Below are 18357 nucleotides of genomic sequence, written 5' to 3' on the forward strand. Positions count from 1 at the left end.
TCCAGCCCCACCGATCTTCCCATTCAAACTGCGTGCACCTGTTCGCCAAAACCCACACACGAGAATGCCCAGAGCAGCGCACGATCTGAAACAACTCCAATACGGAAATGACGGAGAAGCCCATCAGGAGTCGGACAGACAAGACGAATGGTGAAGTGTCACAGGATGGAAGAGCACACCCGGGAGAAGGGGCAACGTCCAAACTATGGGCACGAACCTGAATGAGTGAAAGCCGCTGGACACCAATGAGCAGAGATCGTACGATCTCATTTAGACCAAGTGCAAAACGGGCCCAAAAAGCCCTATGCTGTTCGACATGGGGACGGTGGCGACATGTCGTTGTGCTGGGGGGTGGGAGGGTCTGGAGGGGCCAGGAGGGGCTTCTGGGATGTGGACATGCTCTGCTTCCTCTCTGGGCTGTTGGTTACATGGGTGTGCTCGGTTCGTGAGAATTCACCAAGCTGCACGGTGAATGGATCTCTTCAAATGTACGTGGTTAAGGGTTTTCCAGAACAGTACTCTGTCAGCATGGCTCTTTTTCAGACTGAAATGGAGCGATACTAGAGGAAGCTAAGGGTCAGAATGCTCAACCCACACCTGAAACCTCCCTGCACAGACTGCAGGGGTCCTGGAGAAGCAACCACACTTCCCCCAGAGACCCAGGATTCCAGAAACTCCCAAAGCCCTCACTGCCAAGTCCTCCACCTCCCCGGGCCAAGCCCACACGCTCACCGGAAGCTCGGCAGGGCCCCCACTTGCACGGAGGGCATCTCCAGTGGCCGGGGAGACCACACCCGTCCACGGAAGGCACGGAAGAGCTCACGCCTCCCCTCTGAACCTCAGGCCAAGAGGGAACACGATGGTGCTTTGAAAGACCCCCCTCTTCTGGAAAGGCTGAATTTCCCAAAGTCCAAAAACCACTTGAAGAGGAACAGGAAAAGTACTGAAATAACTTTGTAAGCACTCTCTGTTTTGACAATGTGCCTGAGGAATTCATCACGTTTAGCGGGGAAACGCGAGCTGTTAAATCGATTCAATGTCATGACATACGGAATTGAGGCATAATTGCCCCTGAGTGCTTGACAACTGGAAAGCACTTCGTTTCAGAAATGGAGGGAAATTTATGCTGGGAAATGGAAGAGATTGTCAAAAGTTTGATTGTAATGTGAGTGAAGCTGCGACAGGAAGGCTGGATGGAGAAAATGCTCCAGCTCTCTCACATTTTACCCCCATTCGAAATGTCTCCGAAACAGCAGCTGTGACTCCATCTTTTGATCTAAAAGCAGTGAAATGATGATTGGAACCACAGATTTCAAACCCCGACGAGTGGTCCCAGCATAGGTGGGCTGAAACGCTCTCTTACCAATCATGTGGTTGGCAACATGGATTTGGATCTCTCTCTCGTTCTCAAAGGTCATCTGGCACTTGATGCACTGGTATGTCTTTTTCTGTTTGGAAGCCAAAAAGAAAGGAATTAGATAGTTAGTAACTAGAAAAGAGCATAAAGCAAAAAGTGCCTGGAGGTCCTAGCTCAAGAATTTTCAGAATGGCTTGTGGTCCCCATCCAGGTGTCTCCAAGTCATTCTCTTCCCACCTGCCTCTGAGTCCAGCTCTCCAGCCTGGGGAAGGGGACTGAGCTACATTCTAAGGGAGCTGCTCCTCTGTTAGGTCTGGGGAGATGGCCATGATGGGATTCACCATCCCAAGGTGAGAGCACACAGTATGACCATGGAAAGGAAGTCAAGGGAGGCTGCCCCACTTGGAGCATGCTCAAACCCATCTATGCAACTCCCAGCTATCCATCCATCCATCCATCCATCTACCTGCCCACTATCTACCCCCCTATCCAACTACACACACACACACACACACACACACACACACACACACACACACACACACACCCATCTGTCTACCCATCAATCCATCCACCTATCTTATCATCTGTCTACATACACACCTACCCATCCACCAATTCATCCATTCGCCCTCCATCTACCCTTCACCTGCCTGTCTTCCCCTACATCCATCCACCTATCCTCACTCTAACAATCCACCCACCCATCCTCCTATCCAACCATACATCTATCTTTCCACCCATCCAACTACTGTCTCTCTTTACCCGCCCTAAGGACCATATGGCTGAGCAGGGGATACTGTTCCTCCCAATCCTGGTACTTAAAAGCAACTGAGGGATTCCTCATCTGCCCTAGGCACACAAGACCGCGGGCGATCCCACAGCTCACTTCCACACACAGGAAGCTGAGACCAGCTGCCTCGAGGGGGTGGGAGCAGGAAAATGGAGATCATCAGAAGCTTCAGACCTTCTTGAAGTCCCATTCCAAAGAGCGGAGCTCATTCTCAACAGCTACGCCTGGCTGGGTGATGGCCAAAGCAGACCCTTGTGGACAGGGGCAGTGTTGCCTGTGTAGGGGAAGGTGAGTGGCCGTGAGTCTTTATGAAGGGGACGGGGTGGTACTGGGATCCAAAATATCCAAGCTTTTTGAAGACCACCTCAGCTCCGGGACCACGGGGCCTCCCTCCACCCCTGGAAGAGGGAGAAGGACTTCGGAGTTCCTGGCTGAACGCTCAGGCCCAACCCTCCATGACGCAGCCAGGACGGACCACCAGGGGGCTCGGTTGTCTCAGGTCCCAGGGTGGCTCCAACCATATCTGCAGGTCCCCTCTAGGGTCCCACGTCCAGGTCATTGCCCACACAGGGTCTTCCACTCGGAGTATACCCTTTCCATCCTCAAAGACTCCGTTCAAATGCTACCTCTACTAGAGAAGCCTCCTCTTCCCACCCAGGGGCTCCCCGGGGCCCCGAGCTTCTGCTTAAAGCATCCAGTCCCTCAGCACACGGATCTGTCGTGGCTAATTGACTTGTTTGCACGCCCCCCCCCCACTACACCTCAAGTGCCCAGAAGCCCAGGCTGTGTTTCGTCCACCTGTGAGGTCCCACAGCCAGCAGAGACTTGTGCTAGGGAAACATTTGTTGAACAAAGGAGCAAAGTTGCAAATACTATGTTGCAGAGCACTCTACTAGGACAGAAGGAACGAACAGAACCAAAGCTGACTTCTATACGCTGGATCCTCAGCACCAGGCACAGGGCATAGGACGAGGGCGAGTGTCTCATGATGACTTAACGTTATTACAATTGTTGTTGGTGCTGAGCAAATGCTGGTCGAACACATGAGTGAAGAAATGACAGTCTTAGCTGGTGTCAGGAGCTTTGGTTTCAGAGGCAGCATACCCACTCGGGCTCCAGCACTCGCTCTGATAAGATTGGGGCCCTTCCCCCAGTGTTGCAGAAGAGTGGCTGAGAAGCAAGCATTTAGCCTGCAAATGCCCCGGGAAGAACAGCATGAGGCTGGGAGGCTGGGGGGGGGTGGCAGGACAGGGCTGGGGATTGTGGCCACACAGGAGACAGAGGAGACAGCGGGGACTGAGGTCTTCTCGGGGACACAGGCCCGAAGCCCCCAGCTCAGTTCAACTCCACATCCGTGCTCATGGAGGGCAATGATCTTGGGTCTCTCCACTGTCAAAATCATTCATTCCTTCCCATATATGTGCCCCACCCCCTTATGAAGGAAGGAAAGAAGGGAGGGAGGGAGGGAGGAAGGAAGGAAGGGAGGGAGGGAGGGAGGAAGGAAGGGAGGGAGGGGTGAGGAAGAACGACACACCCCAGGCATCTCCACACCAAGGAAGCCCAGAGCAGGCCAGCTGCACAAGGAAGGCCATGATCCCCTTCCATGGTTCTACTTGGGTAGAAGTGTGTGGAGATCGTACAGAGCCATGGCTAGTCTAGACCAGCGCAGGGGACGGTCCATGATCAAGGGGATTTGAGCTGTTCCTCCTACGAGCAGGTGAACGACGTGGGTTGCTGTGCTTGGTAAAAAAAAAAAAAAAAAAAATCACCATGGGCCAGGCAGGATGAGAAGCTCTCCGCAGCATGGAGAAAGAGTCCAGGGGATTCCCGAGGGAGGGGACATTGCTGACCACAAGAGCCTGTGGTCACACACACACATGAGTGCACGCGCACACACACACACGCACGCACAGCCTGCATGTACGTGGTATGGATGTGCCCACAAGGACACACACGTACACACAAGCGCACGTATGTACACTCCCTTGCCCCAACTCACTGTCAACACACAAGACCCCCCGCCCCCTCCCACACACAGCAGCCTGCTTCCTGTAACAAAGACACGCAGGTACAACACCCGCAGAGCACTGGGGGCGTCCTCACGACCACGAGCTCACACATGTTGATGTATACAAACTCATCCTGAGACACAGATGCCTTCAGCTTCCTCACTGGACCCCTGAGAGCAACATCCATCATGCACAGGTGTGCCCAGGGCTGCACAAGCGCACGCGCAGACCCCTCCCAGACACACCCCTCGGGACCCATGTGCAGACTCCCGAGGGTCTAGGTAAGCATTTGCACACACAGGCATCTACGCTCAGCCACACACACAGGGTCACCAGCACCAAAACTCACTAAGCACGTGTATTATTTCCAGAGGCCCACACGGACAGCCCTGCCGGCCTTGCCCGAAAAGCCAGGGGTGCCCAAGGCCCAGAGCCGCAGACACCTGGCCAGGGCCATCTGGGCCTCCCTGGTGGTGGAACGGGAGTTCAGGGACAAGCAGGTGAGGACCCTCTCACTCTCTCCCCCTCCTGTTGCAACACTGGCCAGACCCCGCCCTCACCCCAATGCCTCCTCTTGGTCTTTGCCCCTTCTCTATCCCCAGAGACCCCCTCCGCCACTGGAGCTTCAGGACGGACCAGAGACATAATTATAGAGAGCGAGAATTTGGCATTCAAAGCCCCTCCTCTGTCTCAAGCTCCTTCCCCAGAGCGCAGCCCAGGAGAACCAAAGCTGAGCCCCCAGGGTGCCTTCACCTGCCTGGCCCCCAGCAACCTCAGAGAGGAGTCCAGGGCAGAGGGAGAACACGCTTGAGACCAGTAGAGACAAGAAGAGAGGGAGCGACAGGAACGACAGCCCCCAGCCGCTGAATTTCCATGGTTGTGATGACAGCTCATATCTACTGAGCACCTACTGTGTGCAGGCTCTGTTCATTCTGAAGACTCACAATCCCTCGGCAAGCCCCACTTTAAGGTTGGAGAAAGTGGAGTTCAGAGAGGCCAAACCACTCGGCCAGAGCCCCGCCCAGCTAAGCAAGGGGACAATCCCGGGCCAGCTGCCTCCGGAACCGCTGTCTGAGCAGCTCTTCTCAGCTCTGGCATCCCAGAACACCACGGATGGCCCTGGGCTAGGGGACAGGGAGCCCGTGAGGCCTGGCCAAGCCCTCTGACCTGTGTGAGAGCACCCAGTCCGCCACATCTGGCACTGTGAGGCCTGGGGAGTCGATGGAGGGCTGGGGTCTCCCCACACTGGCCTAGAGTTGGGCTGATGTTGTTACTGCCCATTAACAGAGTGGGGGCGGAGGTGGGGGGCAGGGCGGGAACCGCCACGCTTCCTGCTCCAGCCGACAGCAGCCTCGGCCCCACAGCCCCACAGGAACCCAGTCCTCCGAGAGCTGGTTGCTATGGATACCCTCCCGAGGGTCCCAGCCTGCCAGCCCCCAAGCCCTTGCTCGGCCCCCAGAGTCTGCTCTTACACGCGTGAGTCCTAGGGGAGCGAGGGGCGGGTGAACAGACAGCTGGGCCCCTGCCCCCAGGCGTGCCCAGGCAGGGGGCAAGGCCCCAGAGGCTGGGCCTCCACTGGGGGAGGATCCATGCTTTGTCTAGCTCCTTTCCGCCAACAGCCCATCTGCCCAGGCCTCTAGATGTGATTGTCTGCTCACCTCCTCTCTCGCAGGGCCTGGGACAGGGAGAGGAAGGCCTGTCGGGCTCCCAGAAAACAAGGCCCCTCAGGTTTGAATCCCTCATCTGTGTATCCCTGGGTAGATGGTTCCCCCTTTCTGGGCCTGGGTACCATCCTTGCCAAAACAGAGGTCACGGCAAAGTTCCCAGGTTGTTGCCATGGAAATGGTAAACGAGCCTTTGCCCACACAGTGGAGGCTTCATGAAGTGGTCCTTGATGCAGAATCCAGGGCAGCGCCTGGAGAGGGGCAGACTTAGGAGCAGCCCCGTGGCTAGCAGGAGCCCCCGCACCATGTGGGGGCGGCGGGGGAAGGCAGGGCTGGGGTGCACCTGGGAGGAGGGCGTACAGGGCCCCAGCCCTGTCACACCATCCCACAGTCTGAACGAGAAGGGAGTGACCAAGCCGACCCCACCCCAGCCTGCCACCAGGATGGGTTCCAGAGCCAGGCAGAACGTGGGTCAAGAACTCACTCAGCTGTGGCCCCACACTCCCTGGGTTCACATCCCTTCTCTGCCTCTTGAAAGCTGGGGGCTAATAACGGCCAACTGTTCTGTGCCTCCGTTTCTTCACCCAAAAAGGGAGTGTCATAGTGTAGACAGAAAGTGCTTGGCACGTCCTTGTCCCTCGGTAAGCGTCAGCTGTGACCATAAGCGGGAGAGACAGCAAGTGATGTTTCCTGTGTGCCCCGCACTCCTTGTCTCCATTCAAGTTCAGGACCAGACACTGTGGTCGCACAGTCTCAACAGTCAGCCCCGGACGAAGCACCGGCACCCGCCAGTCACAGTCATCCATCAATCAGACGCTCACTAAAAACCCAGAAGGGCCCCCCTGTGGCTCCCCGGTGATGTCAGCCCCCAAGACAGATCCTGTCGCTACATGTGACTACCATTATCACCCTTACCCTCTGGCTTTATAGGTGAGGACAGAGGCCCGGAGAGATCAAAACCCTGCTGGGTCCTGGAAGAGGGAGAGTTTCATTGTAAACCCGCCCACTGGACTCCAGGGCCCACAGACTCCCCCAGTCCACCCACACTGACCAGCTGGCCCGCCAGCAGAGGCTGAGCAGAGCTGAGAGGTGGTGACCTGCGGTGGGTGTCTTGTGGGACCCCTGCCCAGAGACATTGTCCATACATTCTCCTCCCACTCTCTCCAGCCCTCCTTCTCTCTCATTCTCACCCTCAAGGTCCCAGAGTCACAGACCCCAGCTCTGATCCCACATCCGATTCCGGAGCCCAACACCCAGCACTACCTCCCCGTCTTCCAGCAGGCACCTGCCGCGGGTGGACTTCCTCCAAATTCTGCCTTGCTGCCCGCGGCGCCAGCAGTGGCCCTCAAGGGAAAGATACTCCCGAGATCCGCTTGGCACCTCCTCGGTCTGGAAACAGACAACAGACTCAGCGGGAATCCCCAGGCCCATACTGTCTGACACCCAAGAGCCACACAGGCTCCAGGCCCACCACCAAGTGCCCCTTGGCCACTGACCCCACGGCCCACTCCAGTAGCCTGAACTTGACCTTCCTCCCTAAAACCTACTAGCTGTGGGCCTGCGGTCCCCCCCCCGCCTTGTCTGGGAGCCCCCAAAGTGGGGTCCGTTCCTGATTTCCTCGACTGCCAGTCACCCCCAAACAACAGGTGCTTGGGACAAATCTGATGAATGAATGAAAGGATCCATCGGTCACAAAGGAGAGCAGTCACTGGGACCATTCCTAGGGTCTCCCACGCACCAGCACCTGCACTAACTACACTGTGCACCGTGGACGAGAACAGATCAGCTGGCGTTTGCAGCTAACATGGTCGGCCCAAACTGTGTGGGACCTGAGCCCTTTACATGGAGATGATCTCCACAGATCATCAAAAGAGTCCCGAATCTGAAGCCCAGAGAGCAAAGGGACTCGCCCAAGGAGACAGCAAAGAAGCGAACAAGTCCACCCCAGATCTGTAAGAAAGACGACATCATTTGTAACCGGGTGTCAGCCACGGCATTCGGCCCTGTACTTATCTCACACCACGGGATCCTAAAGGCAATTCTACAAAGTCCGGACGACCGTCATTCCCCCTTTTGCAGACGAGCAATTGACAAATGAGGCCCAGAGAGACAGATGACGTATGACAGTGTCACACAGCAGGAAGGGAACAGACAACCCTGGGGATCGCCTCGGAGTCCAGGACAGAACGGATGCCCTTGACCGCCGCCCGAGAGCGCGGCCTCTCTGGGCTCCTAGAGGCAACAGCATGAGGAGATACAAAGCTCGGTGGAGCCCCAAGGAGCAGACACAGGCTCTTACCCGGGGCACTGGCGACGTCTGGGCGCCTTTCCGGGGCCCACTGGTCTCCGGTGTGAGGTCACGGTGGTCCACCTGCACATGGCTCTCCAGGTCCTCGGCACTCTCGAACTTGACGCTGCACTCGGGACAGCGGAGGCCGGCGCAGGGCCGGTCGGCGGGCTCGGGCGGGGCCAGGCCGCCCACCTGTCCATTGGCGCTTCGGGCCATGCAGCCGGCACAGAGGCCATAGGGGAGCCCGTTCACGTCAAGCTTCACCAGGTCCTGCTTGCTGCGAAACTCCTTGAGGCACAGGGCGCACTTGTAGAGCTTCTGCAGCCCCTGGCCGTTGGGGGAGGACGCGGCCGAGCTGCCCGCCAGCTTCTGCATGTGGAAGGTGCCGTGGATCTTGAGCTCGAGCGTGGAGGTGACCGTCTGCATGCACACGACGCAGCGGAAGCCCGTGAGCGAGTTGCGCAGGTCCGGGTGCATCTGGCAGTGCTCGATGAACTCCTCCTCGCTCTGCAGGGGCATCTTGCAGATCCGGCAGGTGCCGGTGTCCAGGCTCTTGCTGTGGGTCACCTTGTGCTCGGTGAGCGTCAGCAGGGAGGGGAAGCGCTCGCCGCAGATGGGGCACATGTAGTGCTTGGCGGGGCCCCGGTGCGTCTGCAGGTGCTCCCGGAGGCCGTTCTCCGAGAAGAAAGTCCGCGAGCACACGTTGCACTTGTGGCTGCCCTTGATGAACTCCGCCTTCTTGCGCGAGCCGTCGTCCTCCCCCGGCCGGATGTTGTGGTCCCGCAGCCGGTGGTTCTGTAGCAGCACCTCCATGGTGTAGGCTGCCCCGCAGATGTCGCAGCCGTACATGGGCTCCGAGGCGTCCACGTCATCCTCGCTGGCCTCGTGGCTGTTGGGCGCCTCGGGGTTCTTCAGCAGCATGCCCTGCAGGTCGGCGGGCTCCACTTTCTTGGCGGCGGCGGGGGGCACCCCGTTGGCCGTGCCGTTCTCAGGGGCGGCATCGAACACGCAGTGCTTCTCCCGCAGGTGCTTCTCCAGCAGGATGATAGCGTGGAAGGCCTTGCTGCAGAACCTGCAGTTGTACTTCTTGCTGTGCGTGGTGATGTGGCACTGCAGCTCCACCTCGGTGCTGAAGGTCTCCCCGCAGAAGATGCACTTGTGCGCCTTGGCTGGGTTGCCCAGGTGGCTGTGTTTGACATGCACCTGCAGGTCGGCCTCCTTACGGAAGTCCCAGTTGCAGGCCGTGCAGCGGTACATCTTCTTCTCATTGCTGTGCTTCACGGCCAGGTGCACCTGGATGGACACCTTGGAGTCGAAGACCTCCTGGCACAGGGTGCAGTGGTAGAGCACAAAGGTGTGCATGTCCAGCAGGTGCTTCTGCAGGTCGTCCACTGAGGAGAACTGCTTGTCGCAGCTCTCGCACACGTAGTGGGTCGACGTGGTCATGTAATGCACCGTCAGGTGCTGCAGGAGGGACTCCTGGGAGTCGAAGTCCTCCTTGCACTGGGGGCACGCCTGCTTCCGCAGCAACAGCTCCAGGTGCAGCTTCAGGTGGGTCTGGAAGCTCTCAAAGTTGGAGAACTTGAGGTCGCACTGGTTGCAGGGATACTCGCCGTTGGAGATGGAGTTGGCGCTGGCCGAGAGCCGCTGCCGCTTGGGGGAGGACACCTCCACGTCGGACGAGACTGGGCTCTGCTCCGCCTTGGACTTCTTGCTGTGGGCGAGCGGAATGTTCTTGTGGTTCTCCTTGATGTGCTTGGTGAGCTTCAGGATGGAGCCGAAGATGGGCGAGTTGGTGCAGTAGGGGCAGGAGTAGACCTCCATGAAGGACTGTGTGGGCTGCACGACGGGGGACTCCAGCTTGGCGCCGCCCACGCCGCAGTGCGCCTGCTGGATGTGCTCGGTGAGGGAGGACTCGGTCAGGAAGCCCATGGAGCACTGGTTGCAGAAGAAGGCGTTGTTGCCGTCGGGCGGGTTGGCGTTGGGGCCGCAGTGGGACACACGGATGTGCTCCTGCAGGCTGTTGATGTCGGCGAACATCTCGGGGCAGTAGTTGCAGTGGAAGGCAGAGATGTTGCCGAACTGCATCACCGGGTAGGCGTGGTTCTTGTGCAGCTTGCGCACGTGCTCGTTCAGGTTGTACAGTGTGGGCATGGAGTCCAGGCAGATCTGGCACGTGTGGCTCTGCTGCGGCTTGTCGGCGTGGATGGTCTTCAGGTGGATCTCCAGCACGGCCAGGCTGTTGAAATCCCGCTTGGAGCAGTAGGGGCAGCTGTAGACCACCTTGGACCAGCCCTGGCCCTCGTCCCGCATCTTCTTCTGGCCCCGCAGCGGCTTCAGGGTGGAGTCCGGGGTAGAGCCGCGCTCCACGGACGCGCTGGAGTCCGGCGTGGCGCTGCTCATGGATGCCACGCTGCCCAGCACGGGGTCGGGGCTGACGCTGTGGTTGCTGGAGTCGGGCTGCCGGTGGCTGTCCAGGTGGCAATACACGCCCTCCACCGAGGAGAACTGCTCGGGGCACATGGGGCACTTGTGTTTCTGGTTGGCGTGGGCCTGGTGGATGTGGGCGAGCAGCGCGTTCTCGTCCACGAAGACCTCGGGGCAGTGGATGCACTGCAGGTCGGCCTTCTCGGAGAGCTGGGGGTGGCGGGTGAGCACGTGCTTCTCCAGCTCCTCAGTCTGGCTGAAGGTGTCCTCGCAGTAGTCGCACATGAAGTCGTCCTTCTTGGCCTCCTTCTCCGACTTGGCCAGGTGCTCCTTGTTCTTCTTATGCGCCTGCATGTGGCTCTGCAGCGAGCTGGTGGACGAGAAGCCGCGCTTGCACACGCTGCACTTGAAGGGCTTGCTGGAGCTGTGCGTCTTCAGGTGGATCTTGAGGTGGTCGCTGCGGGAGAAGGCCGCCTCGCACTCGTGGCAGTGGTACTTCTTGTCGCCCGTGTGCAGCTTGATGTGCCGGTCGCGGCTCCTCTTGTGCTTGAAGAGCCGGCTGCAGTAGGTGCACTTGAACGGCAGCTTGTCGCTGTGGATCTGCTCGTGCCTCTTCAGGTAGCTCAGGCGGATGAAGGACTTGTCGCAGAACTGGCAAGGGTACGGCAGGCCCGTGCCCCCTTCCTCCTCGCCCAGGCCGAGGTCACACCCATCCCCGATCAGCTGCGTGGGTGACGCAACATCCTTGCTGGAGGGAGACGAGGCCACCCAGGAGAGTTGTGGGTCGTCGTCACCATCTGCAGGAGGGGGAGGCAGAGAGGAGATGAGAGGCAATTCCCCGGGCCGCCCAGAAACAAGGACAGAGCCGGCTTCTCAACAGTTCGCGGGCTAAGGCCTTGCAGCTGGCCGACGGCTGCGGGGGGCAGGGGGCGGGCAGAGGGGGAAGGGAGCCCTGGGGGCGGGGGGGGGGGGGGGGGGGGGGGGGGGAAGTGAAGGGACGGGGGGGCCCTTGGTGTGCAGAGGGGTGGCAGAACGTGAAGGAGACACAGAGACACGTCTATGTCCTCAGTGACACCTGCCTTGGCCTCACTGGACTCCGTACCCCCCACAGGAGGTGTGAGGTCTCAAGCACTTTCCTGACAGGGTCGGGATATAGCCTGGAAAAAAGTCACCGGAAATGACCGCACAGACTGGCAGTGCCAGAGGCCAAAAGGAGGCAGGCCTTCACCTGAAGGAGACCTGGGGATTGACTCCCCTTCCAGCCCCTAGTCCTGGTGGGAAGTTCCACTTATCATTAGGGGTGTGGGCAAAACCATGCAAGGAAAGAAAATGCACCTCAAAAAGGAAGGAAGGAAGGAGAGGAGAAGAAGAAAGGAAAAGAAAAGAGGAAAAAGAAAATGCACCTTCATGAATTCTGCCGCACCACATTTGGGGACGGAGCTGGGTCTGCTGCTACAGGGAGCAGACACACCTAGGAGGCCGAGGTCCTGGGCACGTGGCATCAGACCCAGCAGCACAAACAGGAGTAATCAAAGGGCGCCTGAGACAGATCTGCAGGGTTCCCAGCCAAACCATCTTTAGAAGGGGTGCTTGCTCTGTTCCCTCTTCACCCCCGGATTTGCCCCCAGTCTGCTCAGGACCCTGGGAGATGGCCTGATGCGGAGCAACTAGGGGATGAGCCCGGGACCCAGATGGCCCCAGAGCTCAGTCCTCCATGAGCCCTTAAGCCCACCTTGGCAGGCAGGGGAGGCTGTCCTTGCCCAGATGACCACATGGCCACCCTCCCCAGCCTTCGCCAGCCCATCCAGCCTCAGAGGAAAACTAAACAAACCCGGGCCTGGCCGTTTCTGGAAAAACAAAGGCACACAGAACACAGTGAGCAGAGCTGGTGAGGTTCCCCGCCCCCACGCCTCGGTGGGGGTGGGTGGGGGTTGGACCGAGCCAACCGGAGAGGGAATGAGTTCCACAGCTCAAGTTTCCCGTCAGGTGGATTTAAAACTTAATAATGAATGAAATGGACCGCAGGCTGCCTCGGGCAGGGGAGAGACCAACAAAAGCTCAGATTCGGCTGCACTGACCTTGGTCTTGTAACCCCGAGGAAATAAACCACTGCCCTCACCAGCACAGCTTAGTCTCCAGAAAAAGCCTCATGGACGTAACCCAGAAAGTCTGGGCCAGAGGCAGCCAAGACACACATTCACATCCGTTCACACGCTCAGTCCCCACCAGGGCTCACACACACTCACACTCACCTGCAGGCACGTACGCTCACACCTGGTCGCACTCACCGCAGCCACAGGCATGGCCCTGGCCCCAAGGGTCCCATACCCCGAGGCTCTCACAGTTGCCTCTGCTGTCCCAGGCAGGGTCTTGAGGGGTCTGGCTCTGAGCCTTTTCCTGGCCCCTACCCACCAACCCCAATGTCCCACCCCTCACACACACACCCGGCCCCTGGCCTTGCCCCGTGCGAGTATCGGCCTGACCCCAGCCGGCAGCTCCAGCGGAGCTCTGCCTGGGAAGACGAGGCTCTCTCCAAAGCTCCCAGCCCCACGTCCTCTACCTCCCCGCAGCCTCTGCACCTCTGAAGCCCAGCCGCCCAGCCTGGCACAGGGCACCTCCCAGAACGTCCTCCCGGGGTGAGGGCGTCTGCTCCCCTGGGGGGCCTCCCATTACAGGGCCCTTCGGACGGGGAGGGAAGGATGCAGCCGCTGACAGCTCCTTGGATTGGACGCATTGGGAGATGCCCTGGCCCCTGACTGGTAATTCCCAGCTCTTGCCAGCTGGGCTCCACGGGGCACAGACAAAGGGACCCAAGGGAGGAGATAGTTGGAGCCGGGGCAGCTGGGGGACCTGCTGGGCCCTCGCCCCCTGGCCAGGCTCAAATGGCTTTTTATTATCTTGATGCCTTAGCTCAGACTCACTCAAGCTGCCACGGAGCCCTTCCTGGGTGCCTGGTGCTCTGCTGAGTGCTTTTCTCACCACCACCGATGCAGGACCCCTCCTGCCGTACGAATGAGGAGCCAGAGCCACAGACACAGTGACCTTCCCCAGGAAATGAGAGCACCAGGACATGGGTCTGGATAGCCTCCATGGGTCCGTTGCCTAAGACCACCCCTGCATGGGGGAGAAAGGCGAGGGGATCGCCACGTCCAGCCTCCAATGCAGTCAGAGGCTGCCCCTCGTCTGAGCCCTCCCTGAAAGCACGACCCCAACCAGCTCACGATCTGCACTCGGGGAGAGGCCCCCAGAGACCAGAGAGGAGCCGGGCATCACAGGGCTCAGGAGCGGGGCACACAGACTTGAACCCAGGTCAGTTCAAGGGTGAGTGAGATCAGGAACAAGCCTTGCCCCGAAGACCTCAGCTGGACATGTCTTTCTGCCAGCGCTCGTTTGCTCCGAAGCCCTGCAGCCCCTGGGGATGAGAGAGCACCCCTCCCCCTGCCCCCCCACCGGCTTCTTCGTCAGCCCAGATATATTCCTCTTCAGCTCTCCAACTCGGTCTGACTCAGTTTCCACATGCGAGGAAAGGGAATCAGGTGAGAAGCCGATGAGAAAAATGAATGCAAATAGGCACTATTACTCCCCTTACATGAAATGACCAGAAAAGGTACATCGGCAGAGCCAGAAAGCAAACCATCAGTGCCCGAGGCTGGAGTAGGGAGGAGGAAACTGCAAATGAGCACGAGGCAGGCTTGTGAGGTCACCACAATGCCCCAGACTGGGCTGTGGTAAGCCGGCCCCGCAGCAGCTCTTTAACTGCTTGCCTGAAACATGTTCATGGACATACAAATCATACTTCAAGAAAGCCCTTCCACAAATGCACTATTTGGCCAATAATCATAATCAGCACTAACCAGTACCACCAGTGCTGATGACATGAGTGGCCACATTTACCAGGCATGCTCCGGGCCAGCACGGGGAATGCTGCGCTTACCCCAGTTAGCGTCCTCCCATCGTCACGACCACTGGTGACACCCCGCTTTTGAGAGGAGGAAGCTGAGGTTCAGGGAGGCACAGAACCTGCCCTCGGTCCCATGGCCCTGGACGCCACATCTCCCAACGTCTCGGGCTTCTGCTCACCCTGGTCCCGCCAGACTTGGAGAAGGAGAAATCAACCTGCCCTGCCCCCCAGTCCCCAAGGCCCATGGCTGTGCCGCCCGGTTGGCTTTATTTTTCCGCAAACAAGCTTCAAAAAGAGTTTCTGGGAGCCACAAACAGAGCCACTGCTGAGATTATAATCATCGGAAGAGAAATGACCATAAGGCCCCTTACACTGAAAAGGCCCAATTGGGGCGGAGTGGGGGGAGGAGGGGGCGGCAGGGGGAGTAGGAAACAAGGGTGTTGACACAGAAAGTCCCAAATTCAGGCTGGACTGTTTAAAGACTTTGGTTCTAAATCCATTTGACCTTGGCTGTTGCCGGCCCACCCCTCCCAAGTACACTTTGCTTTGGGGGCGCTCACCTTAGTGCTACAGGAGCAGGCTGGAGAGACGCGCCGGGGCCACAGCTCCCAGGACGTAGGTGCGGGGATGTCGGTAGAGGAGGGGGACTCCTTGTCTTACTGGGAAGGCTCCTCTTACAAGGGCACGCACACCGCACACGCGGCTGGGACCGCACACTCTCTCTGGCGGGGGTGCAGAAAGGGAAGCGGTGCAGAAAGGGGGTACAAGCGATCTCAGGAGCCCCTGCGACTCAAATGTTTCAGAACTCACAGAGAAGGCAGGTCCGAGATAAGTTCCGTTCAATCAGCTACCTTATTCCTTCCAATTAAATACTTAATAACGTTTACTGTTGGCCGGCTCTCTTCTAAGAGCCTCGCGTGTGTTAACACATTCAGTTCTCTCGACAGCCCAATGAGATGGGTACTGTTACTATCCCCATTTACCGCTGAGAAAAGCGAGGCACAGAGAGGTTGACTAACTTGCCAGGTGCCACACAGCTGGCGGCAACAGAGCCAGGATTCAACCCCAGTCAGCCTGGTTCTGTGTCCCACTGCTTCTTTCCTTTGGGGGATGGGAGATGCATCCCTCGAGAAGATCTAGAGACAAATGCAGTGACTAAGGCAGGCCCTCGGCTTCCCCTCCCCCTAGAATGAGTACTAAGTAATTTGGCAAAATGAGTACAGAAATCACTTTCAAAACGGAGATTAAAGTCATTTAAAAATGACTAATCCTGCAAAAAGGCCTGGTAGGAAATGGGAGGTTTTGCTCTCTGCTGCAGGAAGAGAACCAAAACAACCATAAAAGAGGGGAGAAATTTCGATAAGAATTCAATTAAGGGGCAAAAAGAACATTAACCAGGCTTGAGGATGCACCCGTGGCAGAAGGTTCAAGGCAGACGGCAAGCTCGCGTGGGGTCGCTGGGGGCACTGAGCAGGCTGACCCGCGGCTGCCCACACTGTCTCCCATGCACCCTCCCTGCGCAGAGCAGAGGGGCCGTCACCCGGAATGCCCGAGATCCTCAGCCGCCTGGCTCCTCCAGTCACGGGGTTGCCGAGGAAATGCCTGGACAGAGGCGGGACGGCAGGCGGGTGGCCCCAGGCCACTGGAATGAGCAGGAGGCGGGACCTTCCCGCAGTGTGGACACAGGCTGAGGGGGGAGCGAGCCCTCGTGACCAGAGCTGTGCGAGAGGGATAAATGGCTCTGAAAAGAGCCCTGGGAGGTGCCCTGCAGCGGATGGGAAAGGGAAAAGCACGGATAGCCAGTGGCTCCAGGTTTCTAGGATCTTCCCCCGCTGGGCAGTGCCATCCAAGTGAATGAAACTGACCAGATCTTCCAGACCATGAAAGAAGGCTGAGGAACAGCAAGCAAAGTGCCTGGGGGAGAACGTGCTGGGGGTGGAGGGAGGAGAGCAGGACAGAGTCCATCAGGAAATTCTGAGCCTCGGCTGCCTCTGTTGTAACAGGGGAAGTTGGAATTTTGGTCTCCTCAAGGTCCCTTCAGGGTGAATATAAAGGTCATTTTGTGCAAGATTCCGAGCATCCAGACTGTCTCCCTGAGAGCCACAGAAAGGCCTGGCAAGTCTCCATGAGGCCCCACGAGGTCTCCTCACCACTGCCCCATTTCCTTGGAAAAATGAAAATCGCCAAGGAGACAAGTTCCCCATGGGACCAAGCTCTATAGTCTTCCAAGTACAGCCTCCCCTGTGCCTCCATCAGGAGCAACAGGAACGAGAATCTCAGTGACCCTTCCCCAGCTCAGAGAAATGGGAACACAGACTCAGGCAGCATGTAAACCAATCCTGTATGATACAGCAGGTCCAGAGATAGAAGGGGACTTCCAGGGATGATAAATTGGGAGTGACTGCCCAGAGTACTGTATTCAGAAGGATTATAAAGCCAGATCTGGGCTCAGAAGACATGAGTGCTGAAATCAATTGGTGATATCTGCCGTGAGCACGGGTCTGTACACGTGGAATGTTCCAGGGACACTGAACAAATAGGACAAAGGCGTCTCCTGACTCCCAATGCTAAAGAGGAGGTCTTTAGCCAGCAGGTTTCCTCCTCCAAGAAAGGAGCTGCCCATCCTCTTTGAAAAGGGAGGCCTTGAGGCAGGGTCTCGAAAACCCTGTTGTTCAAGTACAGATAAGAGGACTCAGAAGAATGAATCTCCATCAGGACACTCCACAGTCTGTACTCCCCATGGGGCAGCCAGAGCCTAAACAGGTGTCTTTCCAGACTGAAATGATACAAGTTCAGCTGGAGGGATGGGGGTAGGGGACGCATCTGGCCATGTTCCTGATCTCTTTTCAGGAAACTTCAAACCTACCCTTCTGTGTCTCTACATCCCCTGGAAGCCTGGTGCCACAGAGGGAACAAGGGGGCACCTGGTAAGCTTGGAGGCCCTCTGCTGGGGCTGCTTCCAGCTCACAGGGACATCCCCTTCCCTGGGAGACCCGAGGCTCCCCTCCCAGCAAACCCCGGGCGAGTGGGGGGCCTGGATCCCAGGACAAAAAGGCCCAGCAGGACACAGGGGCCAGGAGGCCAGAGCACCCAGAGCATCTCAGTGTCTACCAGGGGCTCAGCCCCCAGAGACAGAATCTAGTCTCAGACTAGGCCTGAGGGGAGCAGAGGCCACAGACAGCAGGGGGTAGGGGGTGCGGAAAGCGTGCCTGCTCTGTTCCTTGCAGTCCGACCAGGGGCCAAAGGTGGCCACCCACCCCAGAATACTCCACAACTCAATGACATCCACACATGTAGAATCAATACCAGTGCAAGGGGAAAGGGAGGGAAGCAAGAGGAACAGACCGTCACTCATCTCATTCCATAGATGGGGAAACTGAGTCCACAGAGCCAGGGGCAGACAGATGCAGGACAAAACGCCTGAACTCCACAACCCTTCACTGTTTATGGGACGTCTTCTGTAAGCTGAATTCTGGCTAGCATGTTCTCATCTGATTCTTATACACACTGGGAGGTAGAGACCATTATCATCCCCTTCTTTTCTTCTTTTTTTGAAGATTTTATTTATTTATTTATTTGAGGGAGAGAGAGAGAGAAAGAACATAAGTGGGGAGCCCGATGCAGGGCCCAATCTCAGGACCCCAAGACCATGACCTGGGCCAAAGGCAGACACTTAACTGACAGAGCCACCCACCCAGACACCCTTAATTCCCCTTCTTTATAACTGCAGACTGAGGCTCCAAGAGAAAAAGCAGTCTCTTGGGCACATGTGGTAGAGTTTCTGCGTCCCCCCGTCCCCCCGCCACCAACCCCCTTTCACTCACTAACCACCAGGCTGTGCTGCTTCTCCTGCCCTGAATGCTGGTTCAGGCCCAACCCACTGCAGAAGCTGCTCCCTCGCTCTTGAGCTCCGCCC

At 57.9% G+C, this 18357-nt stretch overlaps 1 protein-coding gene across 2 annotated transcripts in view; it reads right to left on the reverse strand.

Annotated features, from left to right (window-relative positions):
- The window catches only part of LOC111157369 (zinc finger protein 423), a 279005-nt gene that overhangs the window by 133969 nt on the left and 126679 nt on the right, over window positions 1-18357 (reverse strand). For both annotated transcript variants that reach the window (XM_022518720.1, XM_022518721.1), the window contains exons 3-4: window positions 8123-11337; window positions 1364-1448 (exon numbers count right to left, since the gene is read on the reverse strand). In XM_022518720.1, coding sequence (XP_022374428.1) covers window positions 1364-1448; window positions 8123-11337 — 3300 coding nt within the window. The remainder of the gene's footprint in view (window positions 1-1363; window positions 1449-8122; window positions 11338-18357) is intronic.

This window comes from Enhydra lutris, unplaced genomic scaffold, assembly GCF_002288905.1.
Source record: "Enhydra lutris kenyoni isolate GAN:26980312 unplaced genomic scaffold, ASM228890v2 scaffoldscaffold54, whole genome shotgun sequence".
NCBI classification, from domain to species: domain Eukaryota; kingdom Metazoa; phylum Chordata; class Mammalia; order Carnivora; family Mustelidae; genus Enhydra; species Enhydra lutris.